This window comes from Castor canadensis, chromosome 4, assembly GCF_047511655.1.
Source record: "Castor canadensis chromosome 4, mCasCan1.hap1v2, whole genome shotgun sequence".
Lineage (NCBI taxonomy): Eukaryota > Metazoa > Chordata > Mammalia > Rodentia > Castoridae > Castor > Castor canadensis.
Genome location: NC_133389.1, coordinates 176311144 through 176330905, shown reverse-complemented (window position 1 = coordinate 176330905; position 19762 = coordinate 176311144). Strand labels below are relative to the sequence as shown.

General features: G+C 37.5%; 1 protein-coding gene across 17 annotated transcripts in view; it reads left to right on the top strand.

Annotated features, from left to right (window-relative positions):
- Positions 1–19762, top strand: part of Trip12 (thyroid hormone receptor interactor 12) — a 144052-nt gene that overhangs the window by 28261 nt on the left and 96029 nt on the right. For all 17 annotated transcript variants that reach the window (XM_074071922.1, XM_074071923.1, XM_074071935.1 and 14 more), the window contains exon 2: positions 9480–9626. In XM_074071922.1, the coding sequence (XP_073928023.1) occupies positions 9529–9626 (98 nt within the window). In that variant the 5' untranslated portion in view covers positions 9480–9528. The remainder of the gene's footprint in view (positions 1–9479; positions 9627–19762) is intronic.

Here is a 19762-nt window from a genome sequence, read left to right as displayed (position 1 = left end):
TTAATGAGATCTCCAGGTGATTCTGAGGCATATAAAGTATTGAGCACAACTGCGTTGAGATCAGTAAGATGTGAAGTTCTTTGGCTTGAAGTTTTTTGGCTCATCCAGTTTATTCAAATTGTCTGCAGTTCTTGGCCAGGCTTGTACACGTTCTCAAGTATAGGTTTTTCTTTTGTGTCTCCTTTGCTGTTTAGGAACAAGGCAGTTTTCCTACAGGTTGGTAGTGTTAGGGCCATGAATGTTTTCAGTCGTCTTATTCCTGAAGGTGTATTCCATAGTTTTTTCCCCTGTGTGTTTGAAGTTGGGTGTTTGAGTACTTGGGGTTTGGAAAGTAGGATGGTGGGAACTTCAAAAGTAGTCAGCATCATTAGTCATTAGGGAAATGTGTATTAGAATAATGAGATAGTCCTACAGTCACATCAGAATGTTGAAATTTTAAGACTGACACAACAGGAACTGTTGGTGAAGATACGAAGCAACTGACGCTTCTGTACTTGTTGGTAGGAGTGTAAAATGGTATTGGTGCTTTGGGAAAAGCTCTGGTAGTTTCTTTAAAAGTTAATTAGAATACTTCCCTATGGTCTATTTTTGGTTCCGTTCTTAGTATTTACTTGAGAAATGAAAGCAAGTATCTATAGAAGACTTGTAAAAGAATGTTTCAGCTTTAAACTGAAACATTAATGACCAAAACTTGGAAAGAGTGCATGTGTCCAGCAACAACAAAATGGAGAAATAAAATGTGATATATTCATACAGCGGAATACTTGTTCAACAGAAGAAGGTGTAAATACTGATACACTCAGCTGCATGGATGAATGTCGGGATGTTATGTTGAGTTAAAGAAGCTAGATTCTAAGTCGCAGTTTTAAATTCTGGTATGTGAGAGTCATGTAATAATTGCAAAGGAATAGAAAATAGGTACATGAAAGAGCACATGTGTGTGGCTCCATTTATATAAAATAGAATAGACAATTAGTATAAAATGAAAAAAATGAACAGTGGCTGCAGAGTTGAGGAGGGAGTGTAGGGACTGATTGGGAAGGAACATGAGGAAACCTTGGGTGATAGACTCTATAAGGATTTGGGTTATACAGGTGTTAATTTGTCACAACTCATGATTTATGGATTTTATTGAATGTAAATTTCACGGGAAATGAAACAAATTTTTAACACTTTTTGTGATAACAAAGTTTAGTAATGATGCTTGCAGCTTACTTTGAAGTGCATCAAGAAATAGGAAGTATGGGACTGGGGTCATAGGTCAAGTGGTAGAGCACTAGCAAGCTCTAGGCCTTGGGTTTATTCCCCAGTACAGCTAAATATATAGGGAATGTTGGACAGAGGACAGCTAGAGAGACAGGGTTGCATAGGATGAGTAGACATGAATTAAGTGTATGAGAAAGTGTGCGTAGCGAACTTTTTTTTTTTTCCCTTGGGCCCTCACAATTGCTAGGCAGGTGCTCTACTGCTTGAGCCATATCTCTGGCCTTGTAGCAAACTTTAAAAAAGAATTTTTGTCGTTTTTACATTTACTTACACGTGTATACATTATTTAGATCACCTCCCCGCACCCTGTGACCCGTGTAGCAAACTTTTACTTGCAGAAGCTAGGTGATTAGGTTATAGATATTAGACAGTTCTCAGCTTTATGAAAATTTCATCATAGATTTTGTGAGGAAAAATGAGAAGTGAAAGAGGAATTACAGTGAAGCATTCAGGAAGGAAATTGGATTTGTACACTAGTCTGTTTTACAAAATTTTTTCAATTTATGTTTGTGTCCATTTGAAGACTGCTTATTTACTGTACTCTACTGATGTGAATGTGCACATGGCTTTCCCTACTCTCCTCTGTGCTGCTGGGGGTTGAATCCAGGCCTCACACATGGCTGAGTTACACCCCCTGAACATGGCTTCTGATGTTCTGAATGGGCTTACTAGTCACCTGAGGAAATGTTCAAGGTTAGAAAGCTTGAGAATTTTGATTCTTCTCTAAATCTGTCAGAAATCCTTCATAGCTCATCATCATTTGCCATGTGGATATACTTATGTGCACAGGAGGAAGAGAACCAGTGTTTGGTTTATGAGAAGACCTTTGTTAATATAGTTTATCTTCACCACATAGATTTTCAGTGTTTTTCCTCTGTATGTCTTCATCAACCCAGAATAAGATGTTTAAGGTATGGCTAGTTAATACTTAAGACTTAGAAAGTACCCGAACTGTAAGTGGAGATGTTTTGATGGATAGTATAATAGCTGTCAGCTCCACTGCAAAGAGTTGGATGAAGTGTTTATTAATTCTGCATCCTCAGAACAGGTTCTGCCAGGAAGCCTGGGGCGGGGTGAGAGGGTGGGGGGCAAGGGGAAGAGGTGGCCCAAACATTGTAGACACATAGGAATAAATGTATAAACAATAAAAAAAATTCTGCATCCTCTGAACTTCACTGTTAGGTGGTTATATGTCATATCAGAAGAATTGTGCCTAAAATCTTTTTAACCTATGAGGAAGGGATTTTTTTGTACCGGGGGACTAAAGAGAGCCAGTGGATGATGCAGTGTCACTGTGGATAGGATTTGTTTTCTTTTATGTCTTTACCTTTGAAAGGCATATGTTTTTTGAACTTATACCATGTTAGAATTAGGAGACAAGGATTTAAAGAATGAGTGAACAAAATGTAGATTGACACATTTAGGTCAAGAAAGATTTGCTTTATATCCAGAACCTTTGTTTACTTCTGATAAAAGCAAAATCTCTATTGACATATTTTTAATAAAGCAGTGGTTTATGACTTTGAAAACAAAGCAAGTTTTCCTTTCTCCTTCAACAATAACAACTTATTAAATTTAGTGCTTTTTCTTTTTCTTTCTGGAAGATCAGATCTCAGCCCAGGGTGGTCTTGAACTCTCGATCCTCTAGCCTCAGTCCCCTGAATGCTGGGATTACAAGTATGTGTTACCACACCTGGCTATTCTTTCTTTAAATAAGGCTTTTATTATGGAAGATTTCAAGCATAATAAAAGTGTAATTTATATGAGTTTCTGCGTAAGTTAGGCTCAGCTAAGGTACCACCTTATAACCATACTTTTTCCCCACTCACACTCACTCCTGCCCTCACCCCAATTACTTTAAAGTGAATTTCAGTCATTATTTGATCTGTAAGTATATCAGACTGCTTTTCTAAAAAGAGCACCCTTTAAAGACAAAAGCTACTACCATGATCACTTAATCAAAAATAGACAATTCCTTAATAGGTATAATTACTTGGTTAGTATTCACATTCCCTCGGTGTTCATACTTGAATTTTGTTGATATGTCTCTTAAAATGTTATATTCAGGTGGTTCTCTCCCCCCCCCCCTTTCAATTAGTTTCTTCTCTGCGACTGATTTTTTTTTTTCCCCCTGTGCTGGTGATTGAACCTAGGACTACGCACCTGTTAGACAAGCCCTCTGCCACTGAGCTATATCCCCAGCTCTAGCTTTTTTGTTTTAGTGGTACTGGGGTTTAAACTCAGGGCCTCACACTTGGTACCTAGGCAGGCGCTCTTACCGCTTGAGCCTCTGCCAGCTAACTCACTGTTTTCTGAGTGTTTTACTTTTTATAGCTTAATGAGATATGGCTTATTATCTCCATTTTACATATGAGGGAACTATAGCTTAGTTAATAATTTTTTCCAAGGTAACATGGTTTAAAATGGTTGAGCATTGTTGGCATATAATAGTTTTCCAGACTTTGTTCTATACATAATACCCACAATATACTGCCCTACTTATCCTTTTGGCTGAAGCTTTAGAATATCCCTTAAGAGAGTCTGAACCCAAAGTAGCTTTTCTTCCCCTCTTCTCATTTCCTACTCCATCCTGTTTTTCTCTTGTTCCATTTTTCCTGGCATGCACTCCAATGTGTGGTTTGATTATTGCTATCTTTGAAATTATATGAAAGCTCTATCATGGCAAAGGTTATTAACAACTGTCAAATAGGCCTCCAAATATTTGTTGAAGAAATTAGCATTGTTCTGCCCTTGGATGTCATTGCCCTGTAGATACAGATCTACTTTTTTTAAGTTTCTCTCAATACGCCATAACATTGATATAATGTCCTTACTTACTGATAATCTTCTTCCTGAGTTCATTTGGATCCTCTCCATTTTTGTACCTATGGGATGTTGCAGGGAGTGTCTTAATTACATAATCCTTGTGCCCTTGTGTAAATATTACTTTAGGTAATACATTACTAGACAATCCTTAGAATTTAAATTGCTGGATTCTGAGGATATGAGTGGCAGTTTTGAATTGTGGGAAGGTGGAGAATCATGTAAAAATTGCAAGGAATAGAAGATGATATGTAATGATAACCAGAACAGTAGAATAAACCTGTGTCAGTTTTCACAGCTATTTGATAGAGATGAATACCTTGATTATTCTGATTTTTAAAAAGTTTGATTTCCCCTGTCTCTTACATTCTGACAGGCTTAGGAATGTGTGTTGAAAAGCCCCAGCACCTTAGGTTTGGGCACAATAGTTTTGATATTTTTTCTTGGCTATTCGTTAGAACATGTTCTAGCTCATTAGAGAAATGGAGTAGGATATTCTTGAATATGTTTAACTTTTTTTTTTTTTTTTTTTTTTGGTAGTACTGGGTATTGAACTCAAGGCCTTGTGTTTGCTGCAAAGGTGCTCTTACTTGAGCTATGCCTCCAGCCCTGAGTTTTTTTTAACTCTTAAAAAATGGTTTAACACTTTGTTAATTTAGGTGTAATTTCTACCCTGTACATGATTTTTTTTTTCAAATACATTAAACAAAAATTTGGCACTGTATTATGCACCTTGTGTTATAGTCTGTGTCTTTTCTTAACTTTGAATTATACTAGCTCCCCCATCCCCCAGCCTAACCATAAACTCAATAATACAGGTTCCTGAGAACTGAAGGTTGTAACATTGATGACAGGTTGCATGCTTGTTGTTTGGAAAACATTGTAGCAATCCATGATTGTCACAGTGTTGAATTTTTCAGTGTTGTGTCTTGAATCCAAGACCTTGCATATAGTAGGTAAGTTCTCTGCCATTAAGCTACACTCCCAGTCCTGAAATTTTTTGTTACAGAGCAGTCATAGACTTTCTAATACTACATTAAAGACATTTAAAGAGATTAACCCATGATCTCATTATTATGATAGAGTTCACATAGTGACAAGAACATGTGTCGAGAGGAGAATATTCTGAAAATAATTGCCTTATTTTGTGTCTGTATGCTATAAAGGTCATTTACCAAACATAAAATTGTTCTGTCCATATGGAACATCATGGTGTAATCTACAAGATACATGATATTTTACTTTGAATAATTGTGATGCTTTCCAGGAGCCCTCTCTGCCTCATGGATATTTATTCTCCTTTCCTCAGTATGTCTTTCTTTCTCATAATCATTATTAGATCTTTATAAGGAAGAATTTTTTAAAAGTATTCCATTTGAGAAAAGCTGAAATAGCTGGGCACTGGTGTCTCACCAATGTAATCCTAGCTACTCAGGAGGCAGAGATGGAGGATTGAGATTTGAAGCAAGCCCAGGCAAATAGTTCATGAGACCCTTTCTTGAAAAAAACATTCTCAAAAAAGGATTGGTAGAGTGGCTCAAGTGATAGAATGCCTCCTAGCAAGTGTGAGGCCCTGAGTTCAAACCCCAGGACCTCCCCTCCCCCCACAAAGGGTGAAATAAATTGAGTTGTATAAAATGTGAATCCAAATTGAATTTTAGAGACTTTTCCCTTTGTTTCTGCATTCCTGGGTAGACATATATCTTTTAAGATGATGTATAAAAAATGCTAGTGATAAGCTGACCTACCTACTGCTACTGACTGGCTAATTAGGGAGGATTGCAGACTTGTTAAAACTAGTTGTAAGGCATTTTTTGGAAGGAAATATTAAGTGCTATTAGTATTCTGAAGATAATACAAGCTATATGAGCTAAGAAAGTATTTATATTAGGGAATGAGTTGTTTGATGTTTTAGAAATACTTTGATAGTATCTGTTTTTGAGAAAGTGATTGACTTTTTTTTTTTTTTTTTTGGTGGGACTGGGGTTTTAACTTGGCTTCATGCTTGCAAAGCAGGTGTTCTACTGCTTGAGGCACACCTTCAGTTCATTTTGCTCTGGTTATTTTAGAGATGGGGGGTCTTAGGAACTATTTCCCCCAGGGTGGCTTGGAACCAGAATTCTCCCAATCTCAGCCTCCCAAGTAGCTAGAATTGCAGGTGTGAGCCACCAGTGCCCAGCTGTTTTGTTTGGAGATTGGGTATAACTGTGTATTCCAGGCTGTCCTCAAAATTTGCCATCTTCCTGCTTCAGCCTCCTAAGTGCTGGGTATTATAGACCTGTGATATCCAGCTTGTTTTTTTGTAGTGTTCTACAAAATAGACTTTTGGTTAGTTTTGGACCTACTTGTCAAAGGGTGCCTTTTTACCTTGTTCTCATACCTGTTAACCATAGGATAATAAGCTTCCACATGTCATCTTCTTGTGCCATGGAGAGTGATGCAGTTTTCTTTTCATTTAAAGCTTATGCTTTTAATTCTCTCACCGCCCCCATGGGATCCTGTTAGTGAATTATGCCTTATGTCTAGCCCCTTTCTTTGAAATTTGACTTCTGAATATACAATATAAATCTGTTTTTTGTATCTTCCTAAATCAAAGTGAAATAATAGTGTCTCAAATGGTTTTATAGATAGGTCTCCCCTCCAATTTCTTTCTCATTGATCATGATGAATCTCATGTCCTCTCCTCCCCTCTCTCCTTTCAGATTCAGTCATTTAATTGTACTTAGTAGACACAGGTAATATGGTTCAGTGGTAGAATGCATGCTTAGTATGTTTAATGCTCTAGGTTCCACCCACTAGCACCACAAAAACTAAAAAAAAAAAAAAAAAAAGACATTTATTAAATGGCAGCTATCATGTTCAGGTAAGAATCTAAGATATAGACAGACAGACAGACATCTATATAGATATGTAGTTTTTAATACATACCTTAAGGTGGATGTTCCACAGTTTAATGGAGAAATAAACTTAATGAAGGTTGAAGGTATTTTAAATTTTGTTTTACGTATTATTTTTGTGAATATAAGGTATTTGCAGGTCTCACTGTGATTAAGTAGGAAAGCCAGAATTATATTCAGTAGATTGATACAAAGAATTGTCTTTTTGTCTTATTTTCTTTTGGTTTGGTTTTGTAGTGTTTGTGTTTGCTAGGCAAGCACTGCTCTGCTTGAGCCAGGGCTCCAGCCCTGTAAGAATTTTGTTCATATCTCGGCAGCTTTTAATCACTTACTTGTAGCAGAAGCTTAAAGGTTATGCTTTCCCATTTCAAAGATAGGCTTCTTTTAAGTCCTTGGCATTCTTAACTAAGTAATGATTTACATTTCAAGCAAGGGTGACTTCTGTTCCATTTTATTGTATAGTTTAACTTATGCTGTCTTTTTTGTTACTTAACTCACTACAGTTTCTTGTAGGACCTAGTCATTTTTGTCTTGATTTAGTGTGTGTAATTCAGATCCGCTGTATCCAATATCGTTTATGTCTTTTAACCTGAAGGTCTGGATGCAATTACTTGCTGTGTGCAGGCTTATAATTTGCTAACACTTTATTTTCCTTATTTGTAAAATAGGAATAATGCAATGGCTTATAGGTTTCACTGGCACAAATTATGCTACTATAATAAACAAATAAGCAAAGTGCTGTATAAATTCTGTTTAATTATTGCTGTTTAACACAATAACAGCATACACATCTAATGCCACATCTAAAGGCATAAGAAATTGGAGGGAGCAGCACACTGAACAAGTAAGATTCATTTAGGATGTTAGTTCCAAAAGTTGAAAGCTTTTTTCAGACACTGGAGGGGATGTATTAGCTTATTTTCCTCTCAAAAGACTCAATATAAAAATTGTGGAGTTTTTCAGTCCATCAAGTATCAAGGTGGTATGGTGCTCTTTCAGACATTCGAAACTTGAAAAACAGATGTGGTGATGCGTGCCTGTAATAGCAGTACCCAGGAGGATTGAGAGTTGGCAGCTAGCCTGGGCTACATAGTGAATTTGAAGCCAGCCTGGGCTATGTAACAAAGACCTGGTCTTAAATTAATTTTTTAGCTTATGTCTCAGCTATTTGGGAGGCTGAGATGGAGCAGATTGCAGTTCAAGGCCACCTTAGGCAAAAAGTTAGTGAGACCCCATTTTAGTGAAAACCAGGTGTGCTGGCTCAGACCTGTAACTCCAGCTATGTGGTAGGTGTAAGTAGGCGTGTTCTGGCTTAGGCCAGTGTGGGCAAAACACTTAAGACCTTATCTAAAAAATAAAGCAAAATGGGTCTGGGACTGTGGTTTAAGTGGAGGCCCTGAGCTCAAACTCCAGTACCATCCCAATTTTTTTTTTCCTAAAAGAAAGTTTCTAAAATGTTTGTGCTTGAAGGAATATTAATAGAATGAATATGTGTGTGCGTGTGTGTGTGTGTGTGTGTGTGTGTGTGTGTGTGTGTGTGTAATGTATTTCAGCAATACTGGAGGTTGAATTTAGGACCTTGTACTTGCTAAGCCAGCCACTCTGACGGCCCTTTTTCATTGGCTTTTATTTTTGAGAGGTCTCCCTTTATGCCCAGGCCTGCTTGGACTGCAGTCCTTCTATTTGTGCTTCCTTGTGAAGCTGGGGAATGACAGGCACACACTACCTGTCCAGCCATTGGGTGAGATGGGATCCCAAAAACATTTTGCCTGGACTGGCCTTGAACCTTAATCCTATCGATCTCTGCCTTCTATGTAGCTAGAATTACAGGTTTGAGCCACTGTGCCCAACAGTTGAAGGAATATTCTCGTTCTAATTTTATGTGTTTGTTTGTGGTGTTGGGTATTAAAATACAGAATATGTGGAACCATTGCTTCGTTTAACCCTCCTTGAGTTGTTTTCATTTTTCCAGTAAGATACTACAGTTTTAAAGTTTCCTGTGTATTTATTATTTCATTTATTCCCAACATACAAGCATGACTTTTTTAACTCTGGCAGAGAAATCTGAGTCATATTGGGTGTGGTTTTTACAGAGGCAAGCTCTTTAATACTTGTTGATCCTGTGATTTGTCTAATACCTGTTTGTGTGCCATTAGTAGAGATTGGGGTTTTCTTCCATTACTGTAAATGTGGAAAAAGACATTTCTGTAAGTGCTCCATTTTCTCCATTGTCTTTGAGAATTTCTTGGCTATTCAAAAGAAATGTTAGTAATAGTATGTGCTCAGTTCTGTGTCACATGATATGAATGTGCTGTGTTCCTGACATTTCATAACACAGTAACCAGTCAGATATCACAATATAAGATAGCACAGCATTGGTGAAACCTATAATGTCAAATTGTTTGCATAAAATGTCCTCAGTTTTGGTACCTCTCATTTCTGTGTGTTGTATCATAGATACCTAATCAGTCTGATTTTTGTCATTTCTTTCAGTGAATGGTAGTGTCTAGAAAGGGTATGTCCCTTCAAGAGAGAGGTGCCAATGTCCAACCGGCCTAATAACAATCCAGGGGGGTCACTGCGACGTTCACAGAGGAACACTGCCGGGGCCCAACCGCAAGACGACGCAATAGGAGGAAGGTATGTATGTTGTAGAGTAATGTGAAAAGGAGTTGGGAATTAAAGAAAGTATTTTTTTAAAGTATTTTTTAATAATCCTGCTGAGGGCCAAAACTTGAATGATGATTCCAAATGGGTGTAATTTCTCCTACTTTTTGAGCTAAGTAACCTAAAGCTAGAATTCAAATGATTTCCTAAAAATCATTCCTTAAATATGTTATGTTCAAAAAATAGTTCTCAGTCATTGACATTATCAGAAACCTAATCCCTGACACATGCTAAAATACTTTTTTTTTTTGGGAGGGGGTACTAGGGTTTGAACTGAGGGCCTCATGCTTACTAGTCAGGTGTTGTAACACTTGAACCACTTCTGGGTATTTTGAGATAGGTCTCTTGAACTATTTGTCTGAGCTGGCTTTGAAGCACGCTCCTCCTGATCTCTGCCTCCTGAGTAGCTAGGATGACAAGTGTGAGCCACTGGGGCCTGTCCTGCAAGACATGTTTAAACCATTTGTGGTCCTTTTTCTTATGTATGTTTTAACTTAGTGACTATTGAAATTAAGCCTCAATTTGTGTTAAGTACTTGAATTTTAATACTCAGCTTTTGGGGGTTTTCTCATCATACCTTTAGACTATATATGGATATTGTCTGAATTTTGAGGCAGTTTGACTTTGTTAGCTAAGGTCTAGTGTTAGGCCTTGAACTCAGGGCCTCTTGCTTGCTAGGCAACCACTTGAGCCACTCCAGCAGCTTTGTTTCGTGTTGGGTATTTTCAGGATAGAAACTGTCTGCCCAGGGTGGCCTCACTCTGCGATCCTTCTGATCTCTGCTTCCCACAGAGCCAAGATTACAGGCATGAGCCACTGCCACTTGGCTGGTGTTAGTTTTTTTAGTTTCTTGTTAGCTAATATGAGCAGTATTCTCTTGAATGTAAAGTTTTGAGTCTGTTTTAGCCAAGTACTGTCATTCTGTGTTTAAATTACTCGGAACTCTGCTAGTAAGGCCTAGTTCTCTAATCCCAGGACTTATCAGTGACCATGTTTAGCTTGATGTAGATAGAAATAAATTGTAGTAGGATTACCTGATGCAATAATTTGAAGCACAGTTATGTATGTATTTGGTAAATTGTTAAAAATTAATGTTAAATGTAAAATAAGTTGGCACACTTTCTGTTGAATCAGACTCAGTTGTTAAGCATGTGGACTTTAGACCAGGAGGTCTTGTATCAGAGGTTTTTCTGCCTCTGATATTGTTTAGTTACATGTGTGTGTTTTTTGTTTCTGGAAACCTCAGTTCCTTAGCCCACATAGTGGAGATAATTTATTTCCTAGGGTTATTGGTTAACTTAAGTGTTAAAGTGTGCAAGTGCTTAGCACTGTGCTTAGTTTTGTTTTCCTTTGTTTCTTTTTTTGGTGGGACTGGAGTTTGAACTCAGGGCTTTGAGCTTGCAAAGCAGGCATTCTTCCACTTGAGCCACAGCTCCAGTCTTGCACTGTGCTTAGTAGAGTTATGTTCTGAAATTTTTTTGTTTTTGCTTTTTTACATTCAGGTTCAGCATTGAAGCAGCCCCACTTATTTTTATGCTGTTGATTTAAAAAATCATTCCTCCCATTTATTTTGAATAGTATTACACAGTTTAGAGAACTTGGAAAATACAGAAAAGTAAAAAAAAAGTTACAATGCCACTGTCCACTTAAAGTGATTCTTTTTCTGCTCAGTCTTTTGTTTTTTATTTACATGTATATGTATTTGTATGAGCATGTATGTGCTCATGAGTAACTCGTGTCTTTCAAACAGGTTTGTTTTTTTTTCCCCACAGTACTGGGGTTTGAACTCAGGGCCTATACCTTGAGCCACTACACTAGCCCCTTTCTGTGGTAGGGTTTTTCAAGATAGGGTCTTGCGGAACTATTTGCCTGGGATGGCATCAAACCTCGATCCTTCTGCTCTCTGTCTCCTGAGTAGTTAGGATTATAGGTGGAGCCTGGTTTACATTCTTTTATACATAATAATGTTCAGCATATGAATTGACAATATTTTGGGCTTAGTGTGTTGCTTCTAAAATCCACATCAATGTTTTGACACTGTTACCTTTAGTTGCACATCAGTGTTATGTACAATTTTAAAAGTTTGTGTTTTGTTTTTTTTTAATTGTATCGTGTTACAAATAAGTTGAGGTAGATGTAGTGGCATGCTCCCTGAAATCCCAGTACTTGTGTGACAGAATTTGAGGCCAGCCTGGGATACATAGGGAAAGACCCTGTCTCACAAAAAAAAAAACAAAAGCAAAAAGGCTTTTTTTCCTGCAAAAAAACTAATACAGAAAAGAGGGCAGTTTTCCTTTTTTTAAATCTAGCATCATTGTGTCATTTCCTACATCACTAGAAATTGTTTTACAGTCTTTGTGCTCAGCTGTGTAGCTATATATATTACAACTTAATAGTAACTATGAGTTTGTAGATTTTTTTTCCCAGATTTTCATGTGGATAAGTATAATTATGATGAGGACAAAGAAACTTAGACCAAAAATTCCTGTCAGTTTATCAGTTTAGTGCAAATTAGTAGACAGTGGCTGTTTGGATATAATTTGCCTTCTTTGATGCTTTTGGGTGGAAATAGAATCTCAGGGTGGGAAAGAAACTTTAAAGGCCTTCTACAAACCCCTAATAACTTGAGCAACTCCTGCAGAGTGTGCTGTTATCAGCACATACCTCATCTCTTTGAGTTTTGGGAATGAGAGGATTGGGATTAATTGTGAGAGAGCAGTTATGACTTTTTATTCTCTTCATTGACTCATGTTGCTTAGCTTTTCTAAATAAAATGCTGGAACTGTGGCTTTGTCCTGGGAACGGTGGGTGTGGCATTCATAGAGACACAGTGATTAAAATGGTAGTAACAGCAGCTACAATATAGAGCACTGGTGGAGTGCCTTACATTTTTCCATTATGCCAACCTGTTTCTTTGGAGGGTGGAACCGGTGCTTTGAGCTCAGGACTTTGTGCATGCAAAGCAGGCACTCGATTGCTTTAGTCACACCTCCATGCCACCCTATTTTTACTGTACAAACGACTTGATCCATATGATGAAGGACCTAGAGGAGGGTATAAAGTGCTTATAATTCTTCTGTTTTCTTCCAAGCCTGCATAAGTTGCTGCCTTTGTGTAGTCTTCCAGTGACCATTCTGCCCTTCTTCCAAATCAATGACACTTACCTTTTTTTTTTCTTTTTGAGACAGGATCTTTCCCAGTTGGCCTTCTAATTGAGATCCTTCTGCTTTAGCCTCCTGAGTTCTGGGATTGTAGGTATGCACCAGTAGGTTCTGCTTGGTCCCTTAATTTTTTTTTAGAAGAATAATTTTTATTCATCCCTAAGATAAGAGTAGAGTCTTCTGATTATTCCCTCTGCTCTTTGTCATTCATTCATCGTTCATTATTGCCCATAAATGAACCATAAACATCTTCTATGGTTTTTCTCTTTTCCTTTTTTCTGTGAAGGTTTTTTTGTATGGCTTTTGTTTTGTTTTGGAGTGATCCTGGGGTTTAACTCAGGGCTCTGTGCTTGTGAGGCGAGTGGTCTACCCACCATCTGAGCCTCTTGAGTTTTTGAATGACTGCTGATCTGTTCCTTTCTTGTCTAGTCTCTCTTAGTTAGGAAATCACTCCCTTCCATTTTTTCTCTTTTGGCTTGCTTTCAGGGGTACTTCTGCCTTTTCTACTTGTAGCTCAGGTATTTGTAGGCTACCCCTTCCCTCTTGGCCATGTAGTAGCAATTTCATTAATACTGTGTGCTTTCACCCAGTGGCAGTGGTGGGATTGAATTCAGTTTTATTCCTACTTTGCTCTTTTTTTCTCTTCAGTACTGTCTCTACTATTAAAAATAGTGCATAGGGACATAGAAAATTGGGAAGCTTTAGGAAAATTAAAGAAATTAAGATAATTTTAGTTCTACCAGTCAGATAACTATGTTCATATTTTTACTCCATGTTCTTACAGTCTTTTTCAAGATGAAAATAATAGGGAAGAATAATACAGTGTAGTTACCAGTTGCAACTAGATTTTATTCTCTGTGACTCTGGAATGTTATTCCATGAGGAAATTTATTTATTTATGCATTTATTTAATTTTTGGCAGTATTAGAATTTGAACTTGGGGCTTGGCACTTACTAGGCCTGCACCCTAGTGCCTGAGCCACATCTTCAAGCTCTCACGAAAAAATTTTAATTTGTTCCTTTTTTTTTTTTTTTTTTTTTTCCTTGACCTGAGCCCATAATCCAAATTTGGGCTTCTAGTCCCTCCCTCTCCCAACCCCCCAGTTGTTGAATGCTATGACTTATTACATTTAGTGAGATGGTTTTATCAAGTTAAACTCCTGAAAATGGATTCATAGGCTCTTTAAGCCTATAAAGTGTGACTGTTTGGATAATATCTATCAGAGTGTTAAAATGTCTTTCTGAAAGATGGCTCTAGTTAATACTCCTGATACTTTGTGTGAGTGCCCATTTCTGCAAATATTAGTCAATAGAGCATACCATTAAAGAAAAGTTTGCAGAGAAGAATTTCCTTTGGCTAAAGTTAGATTTATTTGATTATTATAGAGTTGGAAATCTTGCCACATGTTGGCCAGTTTTATATTTTTTGTTAGTGCTCTTTATTTTAATTTCAGAGATGCTTATTTTCATGTTTTTTAATTTATAGAAGTTTACAAAATTGGCAATGAAGTCTATTATCCCTATTTTCTGCCTTTCTCTATATTAAGAGTAATTTTTTCTTTTTGGTTCTGATACAGCATTTTTACATTTGACTAATTTGTTAATTTTTTTTGAGAACAAATGCTTAAATTCAATCTACTACCTCATTTAAAATTTTGTCTACAAACCTGTGATGATTTTTAATGTGTAGTAAATATACTTGTGATAACTATAGGGTTTTTTTTAATCTCATTATGGAATTGAATTTATAATCCTCTGGTCTCCCCCTCCCATTGCTATAGTTTAGCATTTCAAAGCAGAGATTCTTTAAAAGCAGCACTAATTATACAGAAAGAAATAGACTTTTTTTTTTTTTTTTTTGCTTAAAAAACTCTTATACGGATGAGACATGAAAAAGTACAAAAAACCAGATTTTTGTCTTTGAAATATAGCTTGGCATATAGCTAATTACATTGTATATATAATATGGTATCGTACTGTTTTTTACCCCAGTATGCTAACATAAACATTTGCCCATGTCATTATACTCTTTTGGTAATTGTTTACAAATGACCAAATGTTTCACTGAATGAATATGCACTTTTACATTTTCAGGTAGATGTAGTAGAAAAACTTTTGCTTGTGTTTTAATGTTCGTATTTCAGATAGTTCTTCCTGGAAGTGAAATTGCTTTTTCAAAGGGAGTTTTTTATGATTAACTTGTTTCACATTTTTTTTCTTTGATTTATATTATCACCATCAAGAAAAATAGTGCCTTTTCTCATTGTTTGATTGCTAGGCAGGTGCTCTACCACCTGAGCCACACCCCCAGTCTTTTTTGTTGTAGGTATTTTTCTGATAGGGTTTTGCATTTATGCAAGCTGGTCTGGACCTCGAACCTCCTATTCCCTTGGAGCTGGGATGACAGGCTTGTACTGCCAAGCTTAGTTTTTTTCTTATTGGTCTCACTAGCTTTTTCTCCAGGCTATGCTGGAAACTTGTCCCTTCCTCTTGATTTCAGCCTCCTGAGAAGCTAGTATTACAGGTGTGCACCATCCAGGCCCAGCTGAGAATACTTTCTGATGCAGATGTACTAATGCTTTTGGATTATCTCTGTATCCAAGAGCAGATTTTTTTTTTCAGTGCTAGGATTTGAACTCGGGGCTTTTCATGCTTGCTAGGCAGGTGCTCTACCATTTGAACCACAACATCAGCCCTCTTTGTGTTGGTCCGGTTTGAGCTTTTATTTACCTAGCTGATATTTACTGGATTATTGCATAAAAACAGCAGTCTTAGTCCTTAAAGGTTGGCCCAGAGACGTATACAAGGATCTCATTTAAATTCTTGGCAAGGTAGGAATTACAGTAGAAAGTAAGTGACATACACCTGGTAGGAAATGTAGACTTAATCACTGTAAATTTATGGAGATAGTTTAAGAAGAGTTTAGAGGATGCAGACATACTGAGTCTATAAAAAGAGAAAGATTTGAATAAGAGGATATTCAGGATGGCTTTGTATTTTGGTTCTTTAAATTTTTAGGATAGGATTATGTTTCATTAAACTGTGACTTGCTATTTTTCACTAGCTCTATCATAAACTTTAGGCATTTATTTATTTATTTATTTATGTTTTGTGATTCTGGGGACTTAATTCAGGGCCATAAGCACTGTACCACTAAGCTACACCCCAGCCTTACCTTAAGCATGTTTTATATGTCAGAACTTACTAGTAGTACTACTTCTTTAATATCAGTATAACTTTCCATTATGTGGTTGTATCAGTGTAATTACTTCCCCCCCCCCCCCCATTCTTTTGAGATAGTCTTGCTTTGCAGCCCAGGCTGGCCCCGAAGTTGTGATCATCCTGCCTCTGCTTTTAGAGTACTAGGGTTACAGGCCTGGGTCATCAGCACACCTGGTCTAACCAGTTAATTCCTCTTGATGAAAGCTTGGCTTCAGAAACCAAATTAAGACCTTTTTGGTTTCAGAGACAACAAAATGTAATAAATTTTACCCTACTTTGTCACTGCTGTTTTTTTTGGAGGGGGAGGGGGAGATAAAGTATTGGGGTTGAATTCAGGGACTTTGCACTTGCTAGGCAGGTAGTTTTTTTGCCCTGTTCTTAATAAATTGAAATGATTACTGTTTACATTTTAAAATGCTTTTCTGTTTTCCAGACCTCTTGTTACCAAAGATAACAATACTATTTTTTCAAGACAAAACTTTCCACTTTAATGAGCCTATACTCTATTCCAGTCTGAGAAATCGTATAGAAATCCCACACAAAGCTTTGAACTGCTTTTGGTAAATTTGTTAGGGTAGCATGTTAGGGATCTGCAGGAAGTACAGACACACTTGGTATTTCACTGTCTTTACTTTGTTCGTCCGTCATTATCGCAGCCCTGCTTTTTCCTACTGTCTCTTTCCATGCAGATCTCATGTTCTTTATACATGACTCATTTCTTTGTTCCTTGTTTTTTGGTTTAACTTCAGGCCTCAGGTCTTAACATATATAAGTCACTTTGTTTTTGAAGTTTTAAAAACATAACCACCAGTGTGGAAGTTTGAGGTAGACTGGGCTAAAATATCAAGACCGTAGCCCACCCCAAATCTAAAAAAACCCAAAATAAAACAAAAACCAACCAGTGGAACAAACAAAACTCCCATTTTCATGGAGGAATGGATAATCGCTGATTGTTTTTCTTCTTTAGCAGTAGTTCTCTTTTCTTCTGTGGAATGGTGTCCCATACATTTCAGATTGTAGTTACTTCTCTTCTAATGTAGTGTTTCTTTGATCCTCACTAGCCATTGTGTCTTCTTTGGCCAAAGTCAGGAAGAAGTACAGTGCCCCATCTTTCTGAGCACACTACGGCACTGATGGGGTCACATGAACTAAGATGGTAAAAATTGGATGCTTTAGTTTTTTCCTTTCTGGTGGCAAAAATGGGAAGACGTGAATCTGAACTTGTTAACTGTCACGTCTCCTGCTTCATGGAAGAAGATGGGCAGACAGAGATACAAGATACTAGAGAATATATATATTAAAGTTCTGACAGGTTTTATTTCCATAGGACTTCTTTTAGAATAGTGGCAACTCTTCCTTTTTCCATGCTTGCTTTTCCACTGTTGTTTTGGTTCTGGAGATACTTTGTGTTTTTTTAATAAACCTCTTGGCATTTAGAGTCCTGCCCTATTGTACTTGGAATATCATGTCAACATAAAATTGTATTCACTTATAGAACATCATGCTACTAAGCACTGTACTGGATAGAAGCCATATAGCTAAGAGTAGAGCACCATTAGATATAAGCAGTTCGAGGACTGGGGCATGGCTTAAGTGATAGGCAGCCTGCCTAGCAAGTATGAGGCCCTGAATTCAAATCCTAGTGTCTCTCTCTCTCTCTCTCTCTCTCTCTCTCTCTCTCTCTCTCACACACACACACACGCACACGCATGCATGTATGCACGCGCGCGCGAGCGCAAAAAAAAAAAGAGGCGGTTCAAACCTGTTAGGGGAAATGGGCATGCAGTCTGTTACTAGAAAAGTTTTCCAGTGATGACCTCACTGAACTGGGATCTGAAGGCTAAAGCAGCAGTTGCAAAACAGATGGTGCAAAGCTATATTTGTCTTTTCATGTTCTATGGACTCATTAATTAGTTACTTCCAGATTTTATTTTTACATTTTCTCTGTTACTTGTTGCTTTGCTAGGATGGTAGGTGTTTGCCATACCCTAAATCAGAAGGGATAAATTTTTGGGTGGAGAAATACGATTGGAGCAGAGTTCTAATAAGACAGAAAGCTTAAATGTGCTGTTTAATGGTGGGCTATTTTATGCACAGAAGTAAATGGCTCCTAAGTGTTAGTAGTTTATAAGCTAGCCGCTGAACTCTTGTCCATTCCGTGTCAGCTGCAGGCTTCATTCCATGTCTGAGCGTTCAGATATCTTGGTGTGTTGCCAAAGCAAGAGAATATATGGTAAATGACCCTCTCATTTTTCAAAATGTCCTTCTTTCTAGATTCTGGGGGAGAACCAAAGCAAGGCACATGGCCACACATAACCTCTAAGTAGTTTGACAATAGCATCCTAACAAATTTATGGAATCACAGACTGTTCAAGCATTATTTTGGAAGGCAGCTATGCTCACCACTGTACCACCAATGCATTAAGCATTATTTTGCATTGTCTTTTTCTTTCTGCTTTCTCTTTGTCTCTTTATCCCCCAATCTTTGTTTTTGTTTGCTTTGCAACAGGATCTAGCTATGTAGCCAAGGCTAGCCTTAAACTCGTCAATCCTGTTGGGATTACAAGCATTTATCACCATGCCTGGCTTATTTTTCATTATTTGCATATCTGGTAGTTTGTGTCCCTAAATTCTGCTAGTGAAACCGCTCACAGGTCTTGTGTGTTCTCTTTATTCTCTTACTTGACCAGTATGGATGCTGCCTTCTAAATTTTTGCTTTGCTTTTTTATTGGTGGTACTGGGGTTTGAACTCAGGGCTTCATGCTTGCTGGGCAGGTACTCTACCACTTGAGCCACTGCACCAGCCTGTTTGTTTGTTTCTTATGTCACTTTTGTCCTGTCCTTTGCTCAGTTTAGCAGAAATTCTAGCTTCATTGTGTTTGTGAGAAAGAAGATTATGGGGAAGCAGGATGTGATATGAAAATGACTTCAGTACCTCGTCACTGAATTTGAACCATTAAAAAAAATTTATACTAGAATTGGCTGAGTAACTTGTAGCTTACTCTTCTCAGGAGTACTACATTTGACTGCTATAGTTACACATCCTGGAGTTTTAGCTCTAGACCCACGTGTCCTCAAATTGCTGCTCTTTGACCACTGTGTTGCTAATGATAAAGACTAGGGTGTCCATTGGGAGACAAGATGTACAGTGTTGTGTTAAAAACTGGTCTGCTTGCCTTGTCCTGTGGAAGGACAGAGGGCACTTTTCTGTAGTTGGAAGTTGTAAATAGGTTTTTTTGTTTTTGTTTTTGTTTTTGCAGTACTGGGGCTTGAACTCAGGGAATTCACCTTGAGCCATTCCACCAGCCATATTTTTGTGAAGGGTTTTTCAAGATAGGGTCTCGAGAACTATTTGCCCTGGCTGGCTTCAAATCACAATCCTCCTGATCTGTGCCTCCTGAGTAGCTAGGGTTACAGGCATGAGCCCTCAGTGCCCGGTAGTAGTCGATTCTTAGTAGTGCCCATTTAAGGTCTTTCTTGGGCTTAGAAAGTAATAACATGTTTTAACAATTTTCTTGGCAGTATATATTTTTTGTTTTAATCATCAAGTGTGGAATTGAGTCCAAAAGTTAAATTATAAACATATTAGGAAACTGTAAAATGTGGGCTCTTGTACATTATTTTGTATTGTTTACTGAGAATTAGCTTTCATTCTGATAATGATCCATATGTATAGAATGCCTTCTTAAAAAGGTTCTGATTTAAAAAATGAACATACACAAATG